The sequence below is a fragment of the Salvia miltiorrhiza genome, chromosome 4, assembly GCF_028751815.1.
Source record: "Salvia miltiorrhiza cultivar Shanhuang (shh) chromosome 4, IMPLAD_Smil_shh, whole genome shotgun sequence".
NCBI lineage: Eukaryota > Viridiplantae > Streptophyta > Magnoliopsida > Lamiales > Lamiaceae > Salvia > Salvia miltiorrhiza.
Window position 1 is genome coordinate 29082261 of NC_080390.1, and position 27300 is coordinate 29109560.

The 27300-nt window shown below is 38.4% G+C and overlaps 3 protein-coding genes across 3 annotated transcripts; all 3 read right to left on the bottom strand.

Moving 5' to 3' along the window:
* Positions 1-41: 41 nt before the first annotated feature.
* Positions 42-5160, bottom strand: LOC131023250 (uncharacterized). Its single transcript, XM_057952791.1, has 5 exons — positions 4989-5160; positions 4578-4901; positions 4269-4376; positions 3868-4190; positions 42-93 (listed from the first exon to the last, which is right to left on the bottom strand). Exons 2-5 carry the CDS (start codon positions 4746-4748, stop codon positions 42-44), a joined length of 654 nt encoding a protein of 217 aa, XP_057808774.1. The 5' UTR covers positions 4749-4901; positions 4989-5160.
* A 6470-nt stretch (positions 5161-11630) lies between these two features.
* Positions 11631-13333, bottom strand: LOC131019646 (vignain-like). Its single transcript, XM_057948233.1, has 4 exons — positions 12832-13333; positions 12427-12662; positions 12207-12347; positions 11631-12075 (listed from the first exon to the last, which is right to left on the bottom strand). Exons 1-4 carry the CDS (start codon positions 13271-13273, stop codon positions 11809-11811), a joined length of 1086 nt encoding a protein of 361 aa, XP_057804216.1. The 5' UTR covers positions 13274-13333; the 3' UTR covers positions 11631-11808.
* Positions 13334-18964: 5631 nt separating this feature from the next.
* LOC131019647 (ammonium transporter 2 member 3-like) lies at positions 18965-22190 on the bottom strand. Its single transcript, XM_057948234.1, has 3 exons — positions 21344-22190; positions 20474-20759; positions 18965-19647 (listed from the first exon to the last, which is right to left on the bottom strand). The coding sequence occupies exons 1-3, from the start codon at positions 21947-21949 to the stop codon at positions 19112-19114; spliced, it is 1428 nt and encodes a 475-aa protein (XP_057804217.1). The 5' UTR covers positions 21950-22190; the 3' UTR covers positions 18965-19111.
* Positions 22191-27300: the final 5110 nt, after the last annotated feature.

Here is a 27300-nt window from a genome sequence, read left to right on the forward strand (position 1 = left end):
TCGTGTAAGGCTGCTATCGTGTAAGCCGATGCGGCCCACACTTACACGAGGGCCCTCACAACCATTGAAAATAGGCGCGTGTTGTACACGCACCTTTAAAAAAAAAATTGAATTTTGATTTTGAAGGCAACTTTGACAACCTCGGTTTTCGTGCCAAATTTGACCGTTCGAATTTATTTATTTATTTTTTTTTTAATTTTTTCTTCTCTTTGTATTCCATCTTCCTCCTTCTTCTTCCTCACTTTCACTCCACAATTCTCCTCTTTCAATCTACACTTCAAGCCTTTTCTTCTTTTTTCTTCCGACAATGGCAGAATCCGACCACGGTTCTTTGTCTGATTCATCCGACGGTGTAGCTCACTCGATCATGGAGGAGATAGAGTTACAGAAACAATTGCTTGCTCACATCTACGCCCAGCCGGTGACGGAGGCGGGACGTGTGAAACGTCCCCGGTCTTACGTCGACCGTGATCGAGAGGAAGCTCATCTACGTCTTATGCAAGACTACTTCAACGACAATCCGACGTACGGACCTACATTTTTCCGACAGCGTTTTCGAATGCAGAAGGAGTTGTTCTTGCACATCGTCGAGGCTGTTCAAGGTGAAGATACTTACTTCCAGATGACCACTGATGCAATAGGTCGGGACTCTCTCTCGCCGTTGCAGAAATGCACGTCGGCTATCCGCCAGTTATCCACCGGCGTCAATGCGGATACTTTTGACGAGTATCTCAAAGTCGCCGACTCCACCGGGCGTGCATGCCTCAAGAAGTTCTGCAAGGCGGTCATCCGAGCTTTTGGAGCCCATTATCTGCGCCGTCCAACGCCGGAGGACATCACACGCCTTACCCAGATGCACGAGGAGCGACACGAAATTTTTTGGGATACTCGGGAGTCTTGATTGTATGCATTGGGGGTGGAAGAATTGCCCTAAGGCGTGGCACGGCGCATATATATGCGGTGATCAAGGGGAGCCAACCTTGATCTTGGAGGCCGTTGCATCCCACGATCTGTGGATTTAGCATGCCTTCTTCGGTGTCGCTGGTTCGAACAACGACATCAACGTTCTCAACCAGTCGCCTCTCTTCGCCGACGTGTTGGATGGAACTGCCCCGCCTGTGCTCTTTCAGGCGAACCATCGCTACTACCAGATGGGCTACTACATGTGAGCGACGGCATATATCCGGAGTGGCGTTGCTTCGTTAAGAGTCCACCGATGGCGACAAATCAGAAGGAGGCGAGGTTCAAGAAGATGCAAGAATCGGCACGAAAGGATGTCGAACGTGCCTTTGAAGTCCTTCAAGCTCGGTGGGGAATCATTCGCAGTCCCGCGCGGAATTGGTACCTGGAGCACCTCCAGGACATCATGTTGTGTTGCATCATTCTCCACAACATGATTGTGGAGCACAAAGGTGAAGGAGCAACCAATTGGAGAGATGACGACGCGGGACATGGGGCGTCTAGCAGTGACTCGACGGAGAGTGGTTGAGCAACCCCAGTTTCATTCGAGGAATATGTGCAACGAGATACCCTTCTCCGAGATAGGCAGTTGCACGCCGCGCTCCAATATGATTTGATGGAGCATGTTTGGGCACGTTTCGAACCTCTAGGACCGGAATAGTTATTTGTAGGATTTGTTTTTATTTTATTAAGTTTTATGTAATTTTTAGGATTTCAAAATTAATGCAATTTAAATTTGAAGTAAATTGTGTGCTTTAAATTTATGAAATTAAACTTAAATGAAAAATGGAAAAATCAAAACTAAAACTATCATGTAAGCTATCATGTAACCCCAATACAGTCTCTTTACACCATGTGGTCCCCCCTCATAAAGTAAGCTATCATGTAACACCAATGCGGATGCTCTTATTCCTGATTTTGCAGTTAACCAACCAAGGTGTATATGAAAGTCACAAGAGATTACTTGATCGTGAACAATTAAATATATAATATGTACATGATTGAAAATCAACAATGTGTTTGTTCGTGTATTATATCTAGTTGTGGACATCATTTATTGTTTATAAAATTTATAAACTAGCAAAAAGAATGTAAATTGTATGTATAATCGATGTTATTTTATTTTATAAAACAAAAAATAGAGATATGATTTATTATATTTAAAAAATTTTAATTAGCAATATAGTCAATTTGATTCAACAACTATAGTAAAACCTCGTTAAATAAATATTCAATAAATTAATAAATTTTATGAATAAATTTCTTCGATCCCAACTTGGGTTAGTTAAAATATCATCAATTTAAAATAATAATTTTGTTGAGAACTCATATATAAATATATAGGCTCTGTTAATGTTATAAATTAATAATTATTAAAAGGATAAATATCACTTTAAACTTCAAACAATACCCGTTTTATCAAAAATGTCCCGAATTATAAGTAAAAAGAAATCAAAACCCCAAAATTGCTCGTATAAAAAATGTCTTAAGTTCATTTTTCAGCGCTCGAAATTGTGACGTGGCTCGTTGAATGCTGCTAGATAATTTTTATTTTATTTTTTAAATTGACATGCACAAAAAGAAACTCATTTTGTGCTATATCAATTACAAAACTAAAAAGATTAATTGTATATAATATACAAACTATATGCAAATTTTGATTTTAAACCGATCTATTTTTTTGGTCAAAAAATTCATAAACTTTTAATTTTTTGAAATTTGCCTAACTTCGAAACTTCGTTGGCCAATAACTTAATTACACTACAAAAAAATTGGTGATTACCGACAGCGAAACGTCGGTAAAAAAAGACGGCCGCCGGTAAACAGTGCTACCGGCGGCGATAACGGCGGCAATATTCCGCCGCTAAACTGTTCATCGGCAACAACATTAACGGCGGCGAACGGACGCCGTCGGCCGTTAACGGCGGCGATGCCGCCGGAATTGTCGCCGTTAAACGGCGGAGCCATGCCGGAGAATTAACGGCGGCAACCACCGCCGCTACTTACCGAGGGCGTTTTTGTCGTCGGTAGATATCTACCGGAGTCCGGCGACCTTGCCGGAAAACTAGCGACCGTTTACCGCCGCTAAGTGGCGGCGGCAGAACGCCGTCGGTAACAAGCCACCGCCGTCCGGTGGTTCTTTGCCGGAGGGAGGCCGCGTATCTACCGAGGGCCCTCGGTAATTTTTTTAGTTTTATTTATTTTATTTTATTTATTTATTTATTTATTTTATTGTATATCCACAATTTATTTCCGTATTTTTACGGTATTGCATACTTTAGACGAACTTCCCCGTCGGTGACCCGACTTCCCAGTGGGTCACCCATCTTGCTTGTGCTCTGTGTCAAGCACGCTTAACTTTGAAATTCTTTTCGAGTGGTCACCAGTACAGAACACTCGTATTATTGATATATCTACATCTATTAATTCATTTAAATGCTATATACTCACTCATATAATTATTATAATCTTTGAATATGTGGAGATAATACCTGAAATATGTTGTTAATTAGTGATCGAGTTCGTTTCGGTCCTTATTTTTATCGTCGGTAAAATATTTAATTAATATTTAATTATTAATTAATTAATTAATTAATTAATTAATTAATTAATTAATTTTTTTTAACATTACCAAAAGTGTTTTAATTTGGTTATTATAATGTGATTTAAATTTATTTGTTTATGTTAAATGCAATCATCATCATCATTGCCGTAAATATATAAAACATATATAGTTTTAATAATTAAAGCACTTGAAATATATAGTTCAATACAACATAAATTTGAAAAGAAAATGCAAATGTAATTTTGTTTGAAAACATAAATATATAGTTTTAATAATTCTAAGCATCATCATCATCATCATCATCATCGGCATCAATAGCTGGAGGTGGCTGGGCATTATACATCCTCATAAACGCCTCCAATTGAGCCATGCGGTCCTGCATCTCTTGGCGTGCTGCTTGCTCTGCCGCCATGCGCTCCTCTATCTGTTGGCGTTGTGCTTGCTCTGCCGCCAATCGCTCCTCCAGCGTGGAGATCCGTGTCTCATAAAGCTGCTGAGACACCGCAGAACTGCCCGTGCTGCGGATAGACCCCCTACTAGCCTGACTCTGCCCGGCACTCCCGACGCCGTAGATCCATGACCTATCCGGATGCACCACCTCCAAATACACCTCGTCTAGCCGGTTCTGTCGTCCTGTGGCAGCGGCCACTTGATGAACCTCGGCCTAATTCATACATAACAATGCATAATTGTTAGAAAATAAATACATTCACTAGATATTTGAATAAACTTAAACACTTACGTCAATTCTTGCATCTCTCGGAGATGTATAACTTCCGTCGGGGTACATGTGGAGGCGGAGGAAGGTGGCATAGTTCGGTGAATCCTGGGGAAAATCAGCCTCCAAGCTCTGTAGATGCATTTATATAACTCGTGATAAGTTATATTAGTCAAGATATTAATTTAATTTATATACTTAATTATTTGTTAATTACATAATGAGGCTCGATCTTTTGTTTGCTCTCTTTTGCGCTTTCTTGGATGTTTTGTACTATTTTACTTTTCCATTAATACAAGCCTTATTCTCATCAATTATTTGTTAATTACATACCATATACTGCTGCAGGATACGAGTCGACTGAGACCCGCCCACGTGCCTACTGATCCCTGTACCCTCCCCATCGGGCTCGGACATCCGGTTGGCACGTGCTCGTGTAGAAAAAGCCTCAAGCTCGGGACGCTGCCAGTATTCCTGGAGTCCAGTCCAGAAATCGGGAGTCATCTAGACGGGTCTAGACATCTGTCTCCCTTGGCGGGTACACTCCTTGAGCTCTTTCTTGTAGTCGCTCATCATGTCGGAGTACCTTTTGCGGGCGTTTTTCTCCCACATTTTCCTCACGTCACGCTCATCCTCGGGCTGCCACTGAAACTCTTTCTGTTGAAAGAAAGAGAATTAATTTAATATCAAACATTTTAACAATTTAATATGATATATTTATATGTACTTGTTATTTAATTGTACCTCTAATTCACCAAAAAATGTATCCTTCTTCGCCGGGGGCGTCAACTTCCATGTGTACCCGCCTGGGTTTTCAAATGCCTTAAATGACTGTGTGCAAGCTTTGGACAGGCCGTAGGGCTCCAACAACTCACTGTGTACAAGTAATTTTATCACTTAATCATGGTGTACGAGAAACAGTAAATTAAACTAAAATGCTTACCCAGTCGTAGGATGCCTCTGAAATACCGTCCTCCCATCTGCAGCCTTAAGAACTCTCTCTCTGATATCGGCAGCTGTAGGGCCCCTAGGCCTTCTAGCCCGTGAACTACTAAAAGCCTGGGGAGTCTCGGGAGTCCCAGAGATATGCGTCCCGGACCCATCAGATGTATCTGCAGTAGCTTCTGGCGCATTAACGCCAGATCGCCTCCCAAATCCCAAGAAACCTCGTGAGGTAGACATGATACCTGTTGCATACAATTACATTAACAAATATATAGCCAAACATAACATTAACAGTAACTAACAAACATAACAAATTTGCAATCAAATTCAACCAAAGTGTGCATTTACATTTATTCATAATCATCACTACTATCATCATCACTATCGTTAGATGTCAACGGGGGATCATCGTCATCTGATTCATCGTCATCTTCAATCTCAACGACTCCACCGAGGGGATGAAGAAGAAGTGGTTGTTCAATGCCTACACTTGTGTGAGTAGGCATAATAGTAACCACTTCTTCTTGAAATGGTTGATCTAATGTTGATGTAGATGCTGCAGTAGACACTTCAACCTTTGATCTTGCGTTGACTTTGCATGCTGACCACCAATTTTTCTTTGATTGGTTCGTACTGGGATAGGGACAGTAAAACACTTGAACTACTTGACTCGCCAAAACAAAGGGATCATACTTCTTATATCTTCGTGTGTGATTCAATGAAACTAACTTGAAGTCTGTATCAATAGAAGTTCCCTGAGCCGACAAGTCAAACCATTCACAGTTGAACAAGACTGTCTGCTTAATTGGATACCCCGGATACTCCAGCACGCAAACCTCTTGCAGACGCCCATAAACGTCTAGCACATCTCTATCACTACCATAGACCGAGCCTTTTATGCAAACGCCACTGTTCACAGTCGCACTCTCTCTATCATGATCAGTTGTGTGAAATCTATAGCCATTCACGAAATAGCCGGAGTATGTTTCAATCTCCCTTAATGGTCCAGCTGCAAGCGACCTAATATAAGGGTTCAACTCGTCGTTACAAGGACGACAAACCTGTTTCACACAAATATCATTTAAGTTTGCTAGTTGTGAACATAAATTGTTAAACCTGAGCACAAATTTATATTTAACATAAATTTATCGTCTCTTACGTAATGGCTAAACCACACAATGAACTCGTTGTGAAACGCGACCTCAAACTCTGCATCAGTCATGTAAGGATTTGCATATCGTTTTTCCTCCTCGAAGATCTTTGGATACAAAGAAAAAGTTATATGTTAACACCTATATATGATGAATACTTCTTATACATAAATTGAACGAGAATACTCACTTGCTATATGTCTCTGCAACCTCTGCACAATTGCTCAAAATATACATGTGTGCAGCAAGCCATTCGCGCTCATCCATGTATCTCTTCGTCCCTCGGCCAAGTGAACGCCCAATAGGTTTGAATATGGCGAGACAAAGAGGATCATCATTTTCAGCAACGGGCATTTCAATATTGCGAGGCAAAGTTGTCCACTTTGTAGATATTTGATCTTCAAAGTAAAACGAAGAGAAGGTTGACATTTCTGCAAGTAAGTATGCATTGGCGATAGACCCCTCAACCTTGGCTTTGTTTTTTATATGATTTTTTAATGTCCTCAAATATCTTTCAAAATGATACATCCACCGATATTGCACAGGACCAGCCAATCGTGCCTCATCTGCCAAATGAACTGGTAGGTGCTCCATTGAATCAAATAAACTAGGAGGGAAGATACGCTCAAGTTTGCAAAGAGTAGCAGCTATCTTCTCACTCAGTATTCTCATGTCATATATGGCCACGTTGCGGGATGTTAATTCTCTGAAGAAGAAACTTAACTCTGTAATTGTCTCCCAAACATTCTTAGGAAGAAGTTCTTTAAAGGCAACAGGCATAAGGATTTGCATGAACACGTGACAGTCGTGACTTTTCATGTTGTGCATCTTCAGGGCGTTCATGTCAACGCATCTACTAATATTTGACACGTACCCATCGGGAAACTTAAGACTCTTGATCCATTGAAGTAAGATCTTCTTCTCTTCCCTGTCAAGCGTATAACATGCTTTCGAATACCCTCGGGTTCCATCCACTTTCTTCAACTCTTTCCGCTTGCAGAAGGTGATCAATTCTTCTCTGGATTTTTCTGTATCTTTTGTCTTCCCCTTCACATTCAGGACAGTATTAAACACGTTATCAAACACATTTTTCTCAATGTGCATGACATCCAGATTATGTCGAATCAAAAGATGTCTCCAATATGGTAGATCCCAAAATATGCTTTTCTTTTTCCACCCTACATCTTGATATTTGGCGAGTTGAGCGTTCCTGCCATCGAAGTCTTCGGTAACCTTCACGAAGCCTAACCCCTCGATTTGATTCAAGATTTGTATTCCTGATCTTTGTTCTGGTGGACCAACATTGCATGTCTTATTCCTCAAGAATGAAGTTTTGTTTCTCCTAAACACATGGTTAGGAGGTAAGAACTTCCGATGATTATCAAACCACGATTGTTTTCCACTCATCGGCAAAGTGAATGCTTCTGTATTCTCCATGCAATGTGGACATGCCAATTTCCCAGCTGTACCCCACCCAGACAACATAGCGTACGCTGGAAAATCACTGATAGTCCATATCAGAGCTGCTCGCATCTGGAAATTTTGCTTCAACGATATGTCGTAAGTGTTCACACCAACCTCCCACAGAGATTTTAACTCGTGTATCAATGGCTGTAAGAATACGTCCAACTTCATCTTTGGGTTTGATGGGCCAGGCACGAGGACTGTGAGGAACATGAATTGTTCTTTCATGCACAACCACGGAGGCAGGTTATACGGCGTGACAATAACTGGCCAAGAAGAATATTGACGCCCTGATTGTGCAAATGGGGCAAAACCATCTGTAGAGAGGCCCAATCTCACATTTCTGATCTCCTCGGCGAATCCAGGAAAGACTGAATTCAAATGTTTCCATGCCGGAGAGTCGGCCGGGTGGCGCATTATCCCATCGTCTGTGGAGGTCGCATGCCACCGCATATGTTCAGCAGTTGCAGGAGATGCAAACAATCTCTGCAATCGGGGCGTCAAGGGAAAATAGTGCATCTGTTTGGCGGGCACTTGTTTCTTTCTGCGACTCCCAGATGCACGCAAGTATCGTGATTGGTCACAGAACATACAACTATGTAGCTCACTAGTTTCCCCCCAATACAACATGCAGTTATTATCACAGCAATCGATCTTCTCTACTGGCAAACCCAAACCACGTAGATTTCTTTTCGTACTATAGAAGTCTTCTGGACAGTTGTTATCATCTGGTAAAGCAGCTTTCATCATCGAAGACATCTGATTGTAAGTCCTCTCTGACATGTGGCTTTCAGTCTTTATGCTCATGAATTGAGTCATCCAGCTTAATTGTGTGTACGTGTCACATCCTGCGTACAATGGAGTATCCGCTGCATCCAACATGTTATAAATTTGTTGAGCGTCATTGTTGGGCGGCTGCTCCAGATTTGGAGGATCTTGATAATTACTAGGTCCAGCATGGTCATGCACCATCCTTTCGTAGTTATTGTATAATCCATCATCCTCGTTCATTATAGCATGTTCTCTCGGCATATACAGCGGTGCTTCCCCGTGAGAAACCCAAACTTTGTAATTCAGGACAAATCCACGCCTACTAACATGTTTTCTGACCATAGGTACATCTAAATACGCTTGATTCTTGCACTTATTACACGGGCACCTAATGTTACCTTGTCCATCTGTGTATAGGGGTGTAATCGAACCGAGCCGAACCGAATAATGGTGTGCTCAAGTTTGGTTTGTTTAGTATCGAATCGAATCCCGAACTTTATTTACCGAATACTTTGAGGCTCGCGAGCGGCTCACGAGCCTAATCGAGACTATACGAACTTTCTAAATTTATATTTATATTCAAAATATTTATTATTTTATTTTAAAAATAAATTATTTTATTTAAAATAATAAATATATTAATTATTTTCTTACAACAAATAAAATTAATTAGAGATTTAATACAATTATTATTAATTTTAGTGGATAAATATAAGTTGTATATACTAATAATTTATATTTTTCAAGCCGAATCACTTGACGAACATGTTCACGAGCTAACGAGCCGAATACTACTAAGCTCAAGTTTGGTTTGTTTATTTATCGAGCTTCTCTAAACGAACTTGAACGAGCTTTTTTCGAGCCGAGCTCTGAATAATTCGCGAGCGGCTTGGTTTATTTACACCCCTATCTGTGTACGCCGTTTGATTGAACGCCCACTCAAGGAAAAACTCAAGCCCCGTTTCAAATGCAGTACGATCATTGTATCTCGCGTACATCCACATACGATTATCACTCATTCTTGCAAATTCTAATTGAAAAAAACAAATAAAATATAATAAATTACTTGAAATCTAACAAAATTTCGACAGCATAACCCCACTATCCTAACTACCAAGTGCTCGACTCTACCAGCAACTATAGTGACCATAGTGGTCCTAATTTACTAAGCCTATGCTAGGTCTACCCGGCCCCCCAATGTCGAAGCAATAATACAATACAAATAAAAGCAATAAAAATCAGGGTAATTAAATTAAAAACAATCATTTGTTGGGAGAAGATCCTTAATAAAATAATCAATTTCTATCCCAAAGGGAGAAGATCCTTAAGAAATTGATTAAATCTATCCCACAATATATATAATAACATAACATTTCATAAACACATAGCACCTAACATTTAATTTAACAAAATTATCCAACATATATAAATTATTCTAACAAATTAACAACTTAAAATATAATTTAAAATTAATCATGCTTCATAATTTAAAATTAAACTAACAACATATACTAATTGATTAATATATATAATTTAAAATTAATCATGCTTCAATTGATATAATTTAAAATTATTCATGCTTCATATAATTTATTTATAAACAAAGCCAATTATAAATTAATTATTAACTATATATAACAAATAAATCTATTTAATTAACATATAAATACATAAAAAAATTCATAAATAAATAATTAAACAAGAGAAGCGTACGTACGGTGGTGGTTTCCGGCGGGTGTCGTGAAGAAAGCGGCGAAACGAAATCGTCGAACTAAAATAAAGAATATAAGTCAAATTAAATTTAAAAATTATATATATATATAATTAAAATTAAATGATATCTAGAGAGAGAGAGAGAGAGAGAGAGAGAGAAAGAGAGTTACCGGGCGGCTGGGCACGGCGGCGGTGGTCGGCTGGTGGCAGCAGCAGGCAGCAGTAGAAGCGGCGGGGGTGGGGGGATCTGTTTTGCACAAAACTGAAAAAAGGAGGTTACGCGTGCCCTAATATTAGACATTACCGAGGGCAATTGCCGCCGCTAGCTAGCGACGGCAAAAACGCCGTCGGTAATTGTGTTAAAATAATGTTTTATTGAATATTCAAAACTTAACGGCGGCGTCGCCGTCGCTAGTTAACGGCGGCGCGTTTGCCGTCGGTAACTGGACGGTAATTTCGAAGGTTCGGGTCGCCTGAAATGCCGCCGCCGTGCCGCCGTTAGGTACCGACGGCAAAAGCGCCGCCGGTAGTTTACGCCGGTAAACACGCGTTTTTTTTTGTAGTGTTATCGAATCCTAATTGATAATCCAAATGTACTGTTGGAATGTTCTTGCCATTATTTTTCTAATAATGCTTATATTGTTGGTTTTGGTAATTGGAAGTGGTCAAAAAAAAGAAAAAATATAGAGTTTCATGACCTCGATTGTCATGCCATTTAATTTTTTACCACTTTCGGTGATCAAAACCCAAAAATATAAGTATTATTAGAAAGATAGCGTCAAAAGTTTTTGAACGGTACTTTCGAATTGCCCGTCAAAATTCAGACAATCAGATTATTAGCTAACAAAGTTTCAAGTGAAATTTAAAAAATATAAACATTTTTATTTTTTGACCAAAAATAAATAAATTTAATTAAAAATCAAATTTGTAGTTTATGCCAAATCAAATTGAAAAATTTAAAGTTCGATTTTGGCAAATGAAACAATTTGACTCGATTTGAATATTTAAGGGCAATTTGAGTTTAATTTTTTCCGATTCGGTTAGGCTGAAATCGAACCGTTCGAAGCTCAGCATTACTTCCATAGAGTATAAATAAGGGTTCTGGTGCACATTTGTAATGTTGAATGAATTTACGTAACTATCCAAAACTGTCCAGTTCCAGGCCGATAAAAGTGATGGGCTACCCCTCCGGATATAAGAAGCCCACTTGAGTAACACCAAAATAAATAGTAACTGATTGTTTTAGAAGGATGAAACTTATCAATGTTTTGTTTTTGGCGTCCTAAAATATTATTATATCTCAAAATATTATATTTTGTAGATCGAAGTACATCATAAAATCTGATATCAAAGAACCATTTTATTAAAATTTAAATCATAGACATAACTCGGTACATTGAACACACACTCCAAACTAGACAATAACAATAGTTAGAAATGAATTTGCGGCACATCACAAAATAACTCCTAATCTTGAAATAGAACAGTCGATGGCAAACGCAAAATCCAATGAATACGATTTAGAGGTCGTCCTTAGTCGCCGATTCAGTCTCCCCGCCGGGATTGTTGGACGACTTTTTGATGGGATAAGATGCTTCCATCGCAATCCCACACTGCCCATGTTTTTTACTAATCCCACGTTTCATTCTAACGTAACCTTTCTCGCCCCATTCAGCTCCCCACGAGTTCTTCACCGTCCAATATTTCGTCCCATCCAGCGTCGTGCCGTACCCAACGATCGCCACCCCATGGTCCAAGTTGGTGCCGCATTCCCCTGTAAATACCCCCTGCACTCACATTAAACATAAATTAAACCCAAGTATATATGCATGCATCTGTATGTGTTGGTCTAGAGATAGGTGGTTAATTCCCAAGGTCTTGCCTATGATCATTATCAAACTCTAAAATGAGTAGTTACCTCTGAGTAAAATTGGAAATCAGGGCCTGCAGCTTCAATTGCTACGGAGACGGGCTGGTTAGCTACTGCTTTCAACAGCGCGCCTTCGTCGTTGGCGGGAACATTCTCGTGTCCATCAATGGCTACTGCTGGACATTTCGCCTGTACGTAGTATAAAAAAAAAATGGAATAAAAAAATGTGTTCGAGATTATAAGAAGTATATATGCATATATTTATTACCTTTTTCATATCACATTGCCCATCTTTAGCCGTGTAGGGATAGATCTTCTCGGTTGTTAATCCTCCATTCTTTTCTATGTAATCAAATGCTATGTCCATTAGCCCTCCATTACACCCCTCGTTTAGGACAGTGTCGCAATCAACAAGTTCTTGTTCAGACAGAGACACCAATTTCTTTGTCTTGATATAGTTTATCCCCTCAACTGCAACAACGGTCGAAAACGCCCAGCAACTACCTGTTTTCTCATCAAACGAGCACATACATAAGCAAGGGCAGACGCAGAAAAAATCTTCCACAGGAACTTTCGAGATTTTTAGAAGATTATTTTCGTATAATTCGATACGATGATAATTAAATAATTTGTGGGGGCTTAAGCCCCCTCCTATTCAATGACAGTATCTTACCACAGTTGCCTTGATCTTTGACTGCGGTGACAGCGCCTTTCTTCCTCCAATCAATGGAGGTTGGAACATTCTGGACATCCTCGTACATGAAGCCTCCGTTTGCTCGTAGGTTCCCTTGGAACATTCGATTGTGCTTCACCTTCGAGCCGGCATAGATGCTTCGGAACTCGTGGTTGGTCATGTCGGCAAACTTGTTGAGTTTGAGCTTGTAGGGCTTATCCATCTTGTTGAAGTCTTTGATGTAATGGGCATTGGCCTTGAACACGTTGTAACGCTTGTGTTTGTCGTTGAGGCTCCTCGTCACTGTGTGGTGGCTCCGCCACCGCTCGTAGAGGTCCCACAGCCGTTCCTCCGTCTCCAGCTCGGCCTCGTGGAAGTCGAAGCTCTCCACGAAACCGATGATCACGAGCAGCGAGAGCGTCGCTAGGAAGAACAACTTCATTTTTTATTTTTATTTTCAAGAATGTGATGGGATTTTTGTGATGAGTGTGTTTGGTTAGGGGTTGGGATTTCTCCCTTAAATAGAGCAACATTGGACTAGTATGTGATGTAATCGGTAGGGTAATTAAGCAATATATGACGTTTCTTACACTTGCATTGTGTATTATTGTTCAACGGCAGGAAATGCTGCTGATGTTGAATATAAAATATACTCCCTTCGTTCCTCAAATAACTTAGTAGGAATGGTGCATGTTTTAAGATCATAAAATTATTGAGTGTAATTGAAATTGATGATATTATAATTAATATTGGAATTGAAGTCATGAAAATATGTTATAATAAACATTGAAAGTGGTGAAAAGATGAAAAATAAGAGTAAATGAGTTATTAGAGCATCCACAACAGATCTCTTAAAAGTAATCATAACTTTAAATTTGAGCTAAAATAATAAAAAGGGAGATAAAATGATCACCAACAGATCACCTATATTAAGTTGGGCCCACAAAAAAATTTACACCCCTCAAAACTAATCCTAAATTTACACCCCCTTACATCTAATCCTAAATTTATAAAATAGATAATGAAAAATATGAGAGCTGCTGTGTGCAATTATAAAATAGGGGTTAAAAATAATTTACGGAAAACTTTAGGAGTATTTTTAGGAGTAAAATTTTGAGAAATATGCTGTGGATGCTCTTAGTATGGTAGTGTTCTAAAATGAAAAAGGAAGTTGTTTGAGAGACGACTCAAAAGGGAAAGTTAGAAAGTTATTTGAGAGACGGATGAAGTAATTAATTTCGGTATACAACTCAAAATTGAGAGAGAAAAACAAATTGATGAACCTAATATGAGATATCGAAATTAATTAATTTTTCTTCGAAACAGTGTGAATGCACTGAATAAGATTTCACGAGATGTAGAAAATGTGGTATTTAAATTTCTCTTATTTACTTGTATAATTTATAAATAAAAAAATGTGAATGCGATCATCACAATTGTAGAAAGAGAGAATAATTGATGAGAGCATTTTAGTTACATCGTTACACAGTGTGACACGATTAGCTGCAAGTAGGACAACTTTTTCTGGAAATTTTATCTATTAGTAACTGAAATTTATTGTTATGAAATGCGAAGGAGGAAAAGTTCACAAAAGGGAAAAGATAAATTTAAGAAATCGATGGAAAATGATTTCATAGCAATCAGTTTCGAATTTTATTTTCTTTTTTTATATTGATTATTTTGTGGACTGATTAATTAGTTGAAGAGTGTACACAAAAGCTCCATCAAAATATTTTTGTTACAAAATGGTTGTTTCCAACCATTAAATTATTGTTGTGTGTATTCGAAGAAGACCTTAATATTTGCTAGTAAGTTTTTCGGTGTGAAATTATGAAATCTCATACAATCGAACAATTGGAATAAGAGACAAAAAATTATTCTAAAACGGAGAATTTCGTATGGTTTTTTTTTCTGGCCAATATGAGGCCGGAAAGCAGAAGCTAAAAGCTAATTGTAGAGGCTGCCAAATAATTATTACTCTTGATGCACGAAATCTGCTTGTGGATTATACTAACGAGAACTAGTGCATTCATAATCGGATAATATTCTCTAAAGAGTGCATTTACTTTAACTGTAAAATCTTCATTGAAAAATTATGTATAATAAAAGATGAAAATTATCTTTCGTTAAACAGATGTATAATTTTTTTTACCATAATAAACATATAAAAATAGTGAAAAAATACGAATATATGCTTTTTTGGGCATGAATGTGAAAAAATATAGTAGTATATTTTTTCTTATTTTCCATGAAAATAATCGAATTCTTAATGTTAATTCTATCATTGAAACTTTTCATTAGGTAGTAGCTATACGTCCACACTCAACGGGAAGGATAAAGTGAGTTTTTTTTTATTGAAAAAAAAAATGTAATTTATCATGAACATCTTTGTACTTCATCCATCCATCAAAAAAATATGACACTTTTGTTTGGTGGGCACAGGTTTTATGAAAATTGGTAGTGATTTTTATGTAGTGAAAAAAGGGTTCCACCAAAATTTGAAATGAATGATTGAAATTGAATTGAGGATGATTTTATTTATAAATAATGAGTGTTTGTAATGATAAAAGATAAGAAAAAATTGTGGGATCATATCTTAAAATGAAAAATGCTACTCCCTTCGTCCCAGCTTTTTGTATCCACTTTTAGTTGTATTTACAACTAAAAGTGAATACAAAAAGCTGGGACGGAGGGAGTATAATTTTAATGGACATCCAAAATAACAAGTGTCATAATTTTCGTGGACGGGGAGTATATTTTTCTCTTCTTGCAATAAATATTTTCTTATCTTTACAAAGTCTTGTATATTAAAGGGAAAAGGTGAAGATTAGCCCCCAAAGTAGCACTTATAGCGTATAACCCATCTTACTCACTGTGTGTGCAACTAAACCCCCAAACTCAAAAAAATCATGCAGATTGCCCCCTCTGACCTAACGACGTTAACGACCGTTAGTCAACTTTTTTTTTTAAATTAACTCTCATCTCTCTTGCTCAGCTCTCTCCAAAAAAATCTCGGTCAAAGCCCTTTTTCTCTCAAAAAGTCACGCACAAAAAATAGGGAGCCCTCATCTTCCAAAATCTAATCGCCGCCGCCGCCGCTGATTCAAGCTCCGGCGAGGCTGGCCGAGGGCACCGCCCCTTTCCTTCTCTTCTGGGCCCTAAACTCGGAGCTCTCTCAGCTGCACATGCTCAGCGTCAAGGGCGAGCCCTAATTCCCCCCTTCCATCCGAAATCGTCGCCGCGATATCCGGCGAACCCTCCGCCTACCGCCAACGACACCCACCGCATGCTCTCTCTCTCTCTCTCTCTCAATCTGTGACAGATCACAAGCCCTAGCTTTTCTCGATGAGGAGTCGCCTCTTTTTCTCAAATCCGGTGAAATCGCCGCCACTGCTGCTAAAAGGCCGGCAAGCAGCCAATCCATGGCTCAGTGCAGCCGCACCCGGCTGGAGCGCCGCCTCCTGCTCGATTTTCCTCTGGAGGACGAAGGATTGAACCTTAGCATCGGCCTTCCCTCGCCGCTCGAATTTTGAACGAAGAGCGCCGCGCACGCTCCCCATCACCACCGGCTGCTCTCTCTCAAACTTGCACAGCAGATCTCGCGATCTGAGATCTGGTCGCGGAGACCGCCGCCGAGCACTCTTCCGGCTGATATGCGGTCGTCCTTTCTGCTTTGCTTCAACAAAAGACAGCGCGAAGGTCGCCCCCAAATCACGCTGCAGAAGCAAGCCAGCCGCCTCGAAGCTTCGCGAGTTTGTGATGTTTAGCAAGGCGTCGACGCTGTCGCCAAATTTGACGCCTCTCACAATGTAACGATCATAACCTCCTTATTTTCGTTATTTCTATATAATGTAGATTAGTAGATTTGATTGGAATTGGAATTGGATTAATCGTTTGTGTTGCTGATAAAAGATGATCCAACAACTTGGTGATTCAACCACCGTTAGCGGCGGTGCAGTGGCCGAGAGAGAGAGAGAGAGAGAAAGAGAGCTGAGCGAGAGAGATGAGAGTTAATTAAAAAAAAAAGAGTTGACTAACGGCTGTTAACGGCGTTTGGTCAGAGGGGGCAATCCGCTCGGCTTTTTTGACTTCGGGGGCTTAGTTGCACACACAGTGAATAAGAGGAGTTATATGTTATAGGGGCTACTACTTCGGGGGCCAATCTACACCTTTTCCCTATATTAAAACCAAGTAAACTGGGAAGATCAAGGATACGTATCACCACTTAAGATCCAGTACTATCCCACTTCTGGTGTCTCAATTCATTTGTTAGGATCTATTTTTATTTTTAGTTTTTAAATACTTTTTCAATTTCAATTTCTTGTGTTTTATTCAATATTAAAATTATTTGTTAGGTTTCACTAATTCAATTATTTTTATATTTAATTTGGATTTTGTTTATAATTGACTATTATAGTTGATCAATCCATAAATATGGTATATAGATTTTTAAAAAATTAATATTAAAGTTTAATTATGATTTATTATATATTCTATACTAGTATATTAAAAAGGCAACTGTCAATTTCAAATCAATTTCAAAATTGAGTGACAATTTTGTAGTTATAATCAAATTGAAGTTTTATTTGTAAAATTATATTTTTTTTCCCTTTTTCTTTATCTTCTTATTTTTTTTGGTTTTATTTCTTTCTAAAATTTTAAAATTCGACTAATTATAAAATATTTAATATGCATATCAAATAAAAAATCGCGATAAGAGATTTAATTTGATATATTTTATATAAATATTTAATTTAAAATGTAAAAGTTATATTTATTTAAAGATTAATTTTTTTAAAAATTCTCTCTCCTCTCTCGTGTTTTTTAGAATAAATCTATTTTTGCATTTCCATAATATCTATTTTAATGTTGTGAATTTTTAAAATTTTTTCAATATTTAGCTTAAATATATTCAGTTAAATTAATTTTTTTATTATATTTATACATATGATAATTAAGTTGGTATCGATTTTATATTAATATATAAATATAAAAATATTGTTCGTGCATTGCACAGAATGGAAATGCTAGTAGTAATATATTTTTAACGATAGTTTTGTTAAATAATAAAATTAATAATGGATACCGGTCATGAGACAAAATTTAATACAGAGTATATAACAAAGGATTCGAACGGCAGACAGGTGATTAACAAACATGCATTTTTCCAATAAATAAATAGGTCATATGAGCTACTCACTCCGTCCCTAAGACATCTGTCTGGGGGAGGCGACACAAATTTTTTTGTCTGGGGGAGGCAACACAAATTTTAATAAAAATTAATTGTCTATTTGATGTGTGAAGATTGAGTCCCACAAATTAGAAAAAATGATAATAGAAAAAGTGATGATAGTGACTAATGGACTAATTAAAATGAAAAAATAAGGTTAATTAGTGACAATATGCGAAAATCGTAAAAATAATAGTTAGTTAAATTATTTTTAAAAATTAATTATTAGGATGATCTTTTGAAGACGATGGGAAAAAAAAAAGTTGTTTGAGATACGAAAATAGCAAAATAAGATTGGAAAATTTTGTAATGTAGGAAAAAAATAAAAAATACCGAATTTGTGAAGCATTTAATTGAAACGGACGGTTACGCATATATCATCAATTCGCTTTTCTAAAAGAAGCAGCAGTTCGATTTCTCAACCGCTCGATCTGTCATGATGCCGAAAACAACAGCCTAGCTCTTAGTTTCCAGATTTGAAATAAAACGTTGCTTCTAAAACTACTATTACTTCTGTATTTCGTAACTATAGATTGCAGTTATAAGAAACCTGTAACCCATATTTTTTAACTTTATCTAAACAGTAGCACTCTGGTTTTCAAAATCTAAATCTAAACAGTACTGTTCCTTCTTTTATTTAATTGCTCTCCTGTTCTTTTAGCAAAAACCTATGTGCAATAAGTTTTAGCAATTACGTCCACACATGCACGGATAACAAAGTAATTTCATTTACATTACACATGTACAATTATAGAAAGCTACCAATAAAAAAATCATTAATTTAAATGAATATAAATATAACCGCAACATTAGTATGTTCTATACTTTACAGTCCCGATGAGGGGAAAGCATGAAACTGTGGCCCACATACAAATATAATTCACAATTATTGTCACGTGTGAGTAAAATATAAATTTGAAATCATAATTATACATTTTTAAGTCATAGAAGTTTAAAGTCAAATCCGAGTCTCAATATGTTTTTCAGACCCTGTGGCATAATAAGGAGTTAGATAGGCAATAATTTGAAAAGTGAGAATTTACAAAATATTCAAGGACTGGTGGTACAACGTCTACAAAAGGAGGGCATTTTGGGATTCATGCGAAAGCGACGAGGGACGGGATGCCTTTCCCCATCGCCCCACAGCGCATATGCTTCCTCGCCGTGCGCTGCGTCATCTCCTATTTCAAGCCCATCTTCATCCATGCGGAGAGGAGTCATTTTACCGATCACTATGCATATCAAGCTTGTTGCCAACACGTTCCACACCGTTATGAAAAGGGCTCCTATAATTTGGAACCCCATTTGGCGAAGCCCCTTATTGAATTTTTGATCTATTATTCCGTAGATGAAGCCTGGGCCTTGATGATCTGGACTGTAGAACATAGCGAGGAGATCGGGCTTTGCAAAGAGGCCCGACAGAATCCCGCCCAGCAGGCCCGCCACTGCGTGCGTGTGGAACACTCCCAGCGTGTCGTCCACTTTTTGGAGGAAGGCGGATTTCTTGTGCAAGACCATCATCGTGTACCAAGGGATTGAGCCCGATAGGATTCCCATAATGATTGCGGCCCATGTATCCACAATTCCTACAAATCCAAATTCATTATACACCGTCCCCTTATTCAAAATTACCCAAATTTATATTCATTTCATATTAATTTTGCTAATTGAAAAATAGAAAGGTAAGACTAATTTTATGTGACACTATCTTGAGACTAAATACCGGCTAAATCTATTCAATCAAACAATATATTATGAGATTATATTTATGTTTGGCCAGACAACATGAAAATTAATGCTAGATAAGCTATCATTTGATAAAAATTAGAGAATATATATTTTTATAATTTTTCCACCATTTCACATGTTTATTATGATAGAATATTTTCTCCGGCAATGCTAGAATATATTCTCGGACTCATTTTCTGTTCAATATTAATTAGATAATATTATCTTTGGGTAGTGATGTGATATTTTCTCATCTTTTCATATCTAGAAATATATGATAAATAAAGAGAAAAAAAATATTTTCTCATTTTTTCTTATACATCATTTTCCAATAATTTTTTTTTACAATCAAAGTAACCGCAGCCTTAAAGTATTATTTTTTACAAATGGAGATGGTATCATTGTATGAATCAATTGGTGCAAAAGGCATATTTGAAATCTCCTTCTTAGTGAGACTATTTCTGTTCGATTCTCACCTAAGTATAGATTGTATTTTCAATTTATTTAGATCTGATTTAGTTCGTATTACTTTAATTATTAAATAAATTATTTTTAAAAACTATACGGCTTTACGATGTCTAGATAAAACATTAAAACTCATAGATGAAATCCTAGTAAAATTAACATAGTGCACAATAGGTTATCAATTTCGTGTCCCAATATTTGAGGTAGAAAGAAATGTACCAGCGCCGGGAGTAATGCAAACCAGGCCAGTCATCATTCCCTGCACGGCTCCGACGACGGAGCTCTTGAGGTACACCGCCACGTCGAGTGACAACCACACGAGGATGCTCGTGGCGGTGCAGACGTGGGTGTTCAACACGGCCAGCGAAGTGATTTCGCTCGCTGCCATCGGCGCTCCGCCGTTGAAACCCGTCCAACCCATCCACAAAAACCCCGCGCCACCAAGCATGTTTATAATGTTGTTAGGCGGGAAATGTTGCCTGTCATCCGAATGCCTCGGTCCCACCTATATTCCACAATCAAGAAAAGTATTAGCTATCATTTCATTTCAAAGCTTAAGCCGTCGAATTCATAAATTTACATAACTTTTTCTCCTTAATTATATTGGATGAAAAATCCAACAGTTTTATATTTTGCATTGAGAACAGTGGTATCATTTTTCTATAAAATGTGAAATAGACCATTTAATATGAGACACATTTTATTAAGATACTTGATCACGAATGAATGTAGTACGTATAACTAAAAAATACTCGCTCCGTCTCAGCTAAGACGAGACGTTTCTTTTGGACGACACTGGATTTAAGGAATTAATGTTTAGTGAAAAAGTGAAATAAAAAAGTAAATGAAAAAGTAAAATGAAAGAGAGAGTGAATGAAAAAGTAACTTTAATTTATTCTAAATAGGGAAATGACTCAACTTCGGATGACGCAAAAAGAAATCCAACTCAACTCTTTTATGATCGAGGGAGTGAAAAAAATATTATACTCGAGTACACAAACTTTCAGCTGAGCTTATGTATTTAGACCCAAATAAAATAAAATAAAATAAAATAAAATAAAGACATTGTAACTGTATGAAATTGTTTACCCAATAAGCGGCAGTCAAACCAGCGACTCCGGAAGAGAGATGAATGACATAGCCACCTGCATAGTCAATAATTTGATCCGTCAAGAAACCACGACCCCAAATGGTGTGCGCACCCACGGTGTAGGATAGCGTGGTCCACAAGGGCACGAACAACATCCACGCATAGAAATTCATTCTCCCAAGCAACGACCCTCCAAGAAGTATAACCGTGATGGCCGCAAATGCAAATTGATAGAAAACGTAGTCGGCAATGGGAATGTAGCCACCCAACCTATTCTGAGATAGCAGATATTTCTCGGCGGCGCCCCTCGCATCCGGCTTCCCTAGCACAGGGATCATGCTGGACCCGAACGACATCTCGTAGGCCCAAAGCACCCAACAGAGGAGCACGGCCGCGAAGGCGTAGAGGGCCATGAACGCCGAGTTCACGGCCCACTTTTTCTTCACCATGCTCCCGTACAGTATCACGAGCCCCGGCACGCTCTGGAGGCCCACCATGGCGGCCGACGTCATCTGCCACCCGTTGTCGCCTTTGTTTAGCCACTCGGGTGATGCATCGTCGGGAATTAGCCCATATGGTAATACTGTGTAATTAGCCATACCCATTCACAAACCAAATTGTTTTAAGCGGGCAAGTTTTTTCACATCCAAAGCGGGACGTCAGATAAATAGGCGATGCGCATTGGTAATATCTATGTCTCTTGTTTGGACAAAATGATACTCTAACATTCTTCTTTTTGTCTTGGGCGAATGACAGGCAGATTCCAACCGGGAATCGCCGATGCTGGCAATAGCAATATTTGTAATAATTTTATTTGCAGGCTAGATTCTCGTAAAATTCGACCCCGTTTTTCTTGGATTTTGATTGGAGCAGCTAGGGTGACAGTACGATTCTTGTTGTTTATATGACGTATTGATGTTGATTTCATTTTGGCAAATTTGTGTTGTATGTAATATTTCGAACATTGATTGAATCAGATGGTGTGGGGAAGAGTGATTGGTAGATTGGAAATGGGATCTCTTGGTATATTAATGTAAGCGTTTGAAAAGTTAACGACGCGCCGTGCTTTCGGTTTTAGTGAGTTATTCTTTGGGGTGGAATTTAAAGTACCCACTTTGGTTAATTATCTTACAAAATTATCCACTCATATAAGATGTCTTATAAAACTATCCACTTTGCAATTGATGGTGATAGGTTTGCATCGTTTTCCGTAAAAGTTCTTACACTTTTCTTACACAAGTACACTTGTGTAAGAAAATGTGTAAGAGAGGTAGTTAAATATGACTCTAAATCTGAGGAAATGGCATTATTTGCTAACTTACGTCATTATTTGTAACCCTAAAATGCCTTAAGTTCGAAAAAATAAGGACAGGTTTTCATGTTATTAAACATCTATAAGAAAGTTGAAAAAAAATAAATGAAGCGTATTATGAAACAAGTGTTTTTTTGAAGCTAATACAACAATTACCCGCCTGTTAATCGTAGCCGTTAGAAGTAGCCGGCTGGAAATGGATCCCGGCGGCTACTGTGCCCGGCTAGGATTAACAGGCGGGTAAATACTTCATTAGCTTTAAAAAAAAATCTAGTTTCATAATACTCTTGATTTTAAATTTTTAAACAGACCTAATTTTTATTATTATTATAAACTTAAAGGGTGATTGGACAATTCACGGGTATAATGCAGCTTTAGGGTGGGAATCTATTTGCAGTAAATTCACGAGAAGGAGATTGACAAAATAAACTCAATAGGTCTAAATTTATTTAGTTTATTTGATTGTATATGAAATAATATTGTAACACATAAAATAATAGCAAATGGTGCATAAAAAAATTACAAAATCATATATTATGAATCAATGAAACATAATACACCTTACGACCAAGTACCCGCCAGAAATATGTAGCCGGCTCCCGTAGCCGTGGGTAAGAAACTACTCACGGCTACAGCGGACGGCTACTCATTACTGGCGGGTAAGTTATTAAATATTTTGAAAATAATTTTTCATATCATTTTATATAATATTCGTATTTTTTACCCTTAATTTACTACTATTTCTTCTATTTATACACGAAAACCTATTTTTTTTTAAATTATAAGCTTAAAGCATGATTGGACGATTCATACGGCTACAATGCAGCTTTATAGGGTGGGAATCTCTTTGCAGTAAATTCACGAGAAGGAGATTGACAAAATAAACTCAATAAGTCTAAATTTATTTAGTTTATTTGATTGAATATGAATTAATATTGTAACACATAAAATAATAGCAAATGGTGGATAAAAAAATTAAAAATCCATATATTATGAATCAATGAAACATAATACACCTTACGACCAAGTACCCGCCAGAAATATGTAGCCGGCTACCGTAGCCGTGGGTAGAAACCTACCCACGGCTACAGCGGACGGCTACTCAGTACTGGCGGGTAAGCTATTTAATGTTTTTAAAACAATTTTTCATATCATTTTATATAATATTCGTATTTTTTTACCCTTAATTTACTACTATTTCTTCTATTTATACACGAAAACCTATTTTTTTTTTAATTATAAGCTTAAAGGGTGTTTGGACAATTCATACGGCTATACAGATAGGCGAGAATCGCGGAAGCTTTATTGGGGGGATATACACGGCTGTATCTCAAATTCACAAGGCAATTTAAGGCTTGTTTGACCAAGAAACCCATTTACATGTATAAGAATTAGAACTTTTAACCTAGCCGCATTCCAAATTGAATTCACGGCATCAGTTTATTTTTTGAGAGAGAGTGAGAGAGTGAGGCAGCCGAGAAAGAGAGAGAGAGAGGAGAAAGAGCATCGGGGAAATTTTTGAGAGAGAGGAGAGCATTCCAAACCGAAGGTAAATTGGAATGAATTTTTTTTTTTTTTGCTTTGTTTTCTTGTTTGTCCATGTTTGAATGAGAATCATTTTTTTTTAACTTGAAGGAGAGCATTCACGATTTTTTCAACGTCCGAAGGCATACACCATGGCTTCTTCTTCAAATCAAGTAAGTATCCTATTTCGTTGATTTTAAATTCGTGAATAAGGATGTTATTTTCCACAACAAGTAGAAGCATGTTATTTTCGTGAATTATTTTGGTGACATTGTTTAATTCGAATTACTTGTGTTCGTGAATTGGGTTTGTGAATTAATTATGTTGGGACGAAAATTACATTGTTTAATTATTGGGACGAAATTTACTTATGTTAGGACGAAAATAATTAATTATTGGTTGTATATTCATTTTGGTTGTAGTCATTATGTTTAATTATTTTGTTGGGACGAAAATAATTAATTATTTTCGTGAATTACTTATGTTATTTTGTTGTAGTCATTTTGGTTGAATTAGTTATGTTATTTGTGAATTACTTAGTATATAATTTGATTTAGTTTAATTTTAAAATCATTTCAATAATTTAAATAAAATACACAACCAAAGAATTGAATTGGGTAGTGCATAATTATTAAACTAACGAGAAGATCATGTACATGTACATAATTATTTTCGTGAATTAATAATAATAATAATAATTCTATTTGGTTGAATTAGTTATGTTATTATTAAATTTTGTGTTATTTTTCTTAATTAATTATATTTTGGCTTTTTAATTGATATATTTTTGGTATTGAATAGATCGGTTATCGGAGGCCCGACACAATAAATCGTCCCGGGACGCAGATCAGTTCTTACTACAAGACCAGTTATTTGTCCGGGGTACCCGAGCAACTGAGGGAAATTGGGGGCGACGCACTGGAGAATACGTTCAGGCAGGGTTGCTTTGGACATTTGTTGGATTGGGATCCGGGCCACAGGTGCAACATGGCATTGCACCATATTGTCTCTCGTCATCTGCTGGATACTGACGATGTGATGTGGTTCTACATCAACGGCAAGAAGGTTTGCCTTGATCACGCCGCTTTCGCTCTTGTGACCGGATTGTCATTTGGGCAACATCGTTTCGATCCAACAGCCCGCCACAATTTGCGTGACAATGTAGCCTACAGACGAGTTTGTGGCGGGCAGCGCATGTCAGTTCAGGAGTTGACAGACATTTTTTTTTAGCAGTGGACGGAGATTGTCGACCCCGACGGCTCGATAGCACTGCGTGTGGCCCACCTGTTGGTGCTACACGCATTTATTTTGGGCGTGGATTTGCCACGACCCGTGGAGATCTGGACGTGGGCTTTGGTGGAGGACTTGTCGGAGTTCTCCACATTTCCTTGGGGTGCAGCGGCATATAATCGCTTGAACTTCAGGATGAAGAAGATGTCGAAAGAATGGAAGTACCACTTCTATGGGCCTTCTTGGGCTCTATATACTTGGGGTCTTGAGGTTATTCCCGGCTTGGGCAAAGCCGTCTTTTGTCACGGCGACAAACAAAATGCCACTATTTTTTCCCTTCAGGTGTGTGCCGTCAACCACAATCACTGGTCGAAGGTGAAAGTAGAAAGGTGAGATGGAAGCCGCAAGAGCAACAAACAAATGTTTGAACCGGCAGTCTATGTCTACTTCCAAACCAAGCAAGGTGCCAGGATTCGCTTCCTTCAGGGCATACAGATATCTTGGGAGCAGGAGGAACGAATCATCAACTCGACCGTATATCATCTCCATCCCGAGATTTCTTGCACGCAGCGCGACATCATATTTGATTTTGATGCCGAAATCGCGTACTAACTCAGCCATGATGGATTTCGGCTTAATGACCTCTCCATCATCGCGTATTCTGTTTGCCACAAACGCTGCAACCACCTTCGAGTGCGCCTTGATTTTTTAGCTGTGCGCAAGTCCCCTTCGCATGAATGCTCTTTCAACTTATGCACTCTCCACATCCCTCGGCCGTGACTAGACGCACGAAGATCAAAATTGCAGTTGTCAGAGTGCTTGCACGAGAAATAGACTCGTCCCGGATCAGAGCGGACAACTTTTGTCTCAGTGCCTCGCTTCATGTTCCACAAACCAACAGCAATGATCAGGTCGTCTTTGCTGTTGCAAAAAGAATTCTTCTGCAGATCATCAACTCTAGAAGGGTCACTCTCGCGAGCAACCAGCGAAGCCGAGGCGTCCACTGGAATAAAGGGAACTAACCAATTAGTTAGATCACCGATCTCGGCTGTCGGATCTCTGTCACGTGTTGTACTTTGTCGGATCCAACCTGCTCGCTCGGTCTCCGTGAAATCGATTAGATCGTCGTCTAATAAATCCTCAGAGGCATCAGAAGCAGTGCCCACCTCGAGCGCAGGGTCAAATTCTTCGTCATCTTCCTCAGAATCATCATCGTCTCCTGATGCAACCGAGCCTTCAGCTTCGTGCTCAGGTTCATCATCTGTCCGCACATCGTTCAATCTCCCACATACTTCATTAAGCCTTTCGGTTTGATTCCATGCAGATTCGTCTAGCGGTTGTCCATCCCATGTAAAATATTGTCGTGGAGGCGAGCTCTGGACACCATGAAATGACGTATGATGATACGGCGTCTCATACTGACTGCATTGTGCTTCATCTACGTGTCCCGAAGGTTCAGCAAAATCAAAAGTAGGGATGTAGGCTTCTTCTTCAATCGGACCGTTGTAGTGCTCAACGTACACCATGGGATAGTCGGCAGTTGCCAACAAGGATTCCACGTCATCGTCTGTGGCCAAGCCACATTTCGTCTCCCTACCAAATAGATTGGTCGCCAAATAATACAATTGGTAGCTCGAGCTCAACGAATGCGTCCTCATAATATTGTTGACGCTGCACATCAGGCTCTCAATAGTTTCGTTGACGAGAGGAAGGACCTCTGTAGCCCCACCAACATAGTATATACCATCGACGAGTCCGTTGTATCACATATATGTATCTAACGAATTCCATCTATATTAGCCGCCACGAAATCGTAGCCGGCGTCACTAGCCGTGTGTGAAAAATTTCACACGGCTAGTACGACCGGCTATGAATTTCTGGCGGCTAATT

Coding starts and splice junctions, on each gene's coding strand:
- LOC131023250 (XM_057952791.1), bottom strand. CDS start 4,748: ATGACTCCCGATTTCTGGACTGGACTCCAGGAATACTGGCAGCGTCCC. Junction 4,377..4,577: donor GTATCCTGCAGCAGTATATG/GTATGTAATTAA, acceptor ATGCATCTACAG/AGCTTGGAGGCTGATTTTCC. Junction 4,191..4,268: donor CGAGAGATGCAAGAATTGAC/GTAAGTGTTTAA, acceptor TGTATGAATTAG/GCCGAGGTTCATCAAGTGGC.
- LOC131019646 (XM_057948233.1), bottom strand. CDS start 13,273: ATGAAGTTGTTCTTCCTAGCGACGCTCTCGCTGCTCGTGATCATCGGT. Junction 12,348..12,426: donor GGCAATGTGATATGAAAAAG/GTAATAAATATA, acceptor TACTACGTACAG/GCGAAATGTCCAGCAGTAGC. Junction 12,076..12,206: donor ATTTCCAATTTTACTCAGAG/GTAACTACTCAT, acceptor ATGTGAGTGCAG/GGGGTATTTACAGGGGAATG.
- LOC131019647 (XM_057948234.1), bottom strand. CDS start 21,949: ATGGGTATGGCTAATTACACAGTATTACCATATGGGCTAATTCCCGAC. Junction 20,760..21,343: donor GTTTGACTGCCGCTTATTGG/GTAAACAATTTC, acceptor TGTGGAATATAG/GTGGGACCGAGGCATTCGGA. Junction 19,648..20,473: donor TTGCATTACTCCCGGCGCTG/GTACATTTCTTT, acceptor TTGGATTTGTAG/GAATTGTGGATACATGGGCC.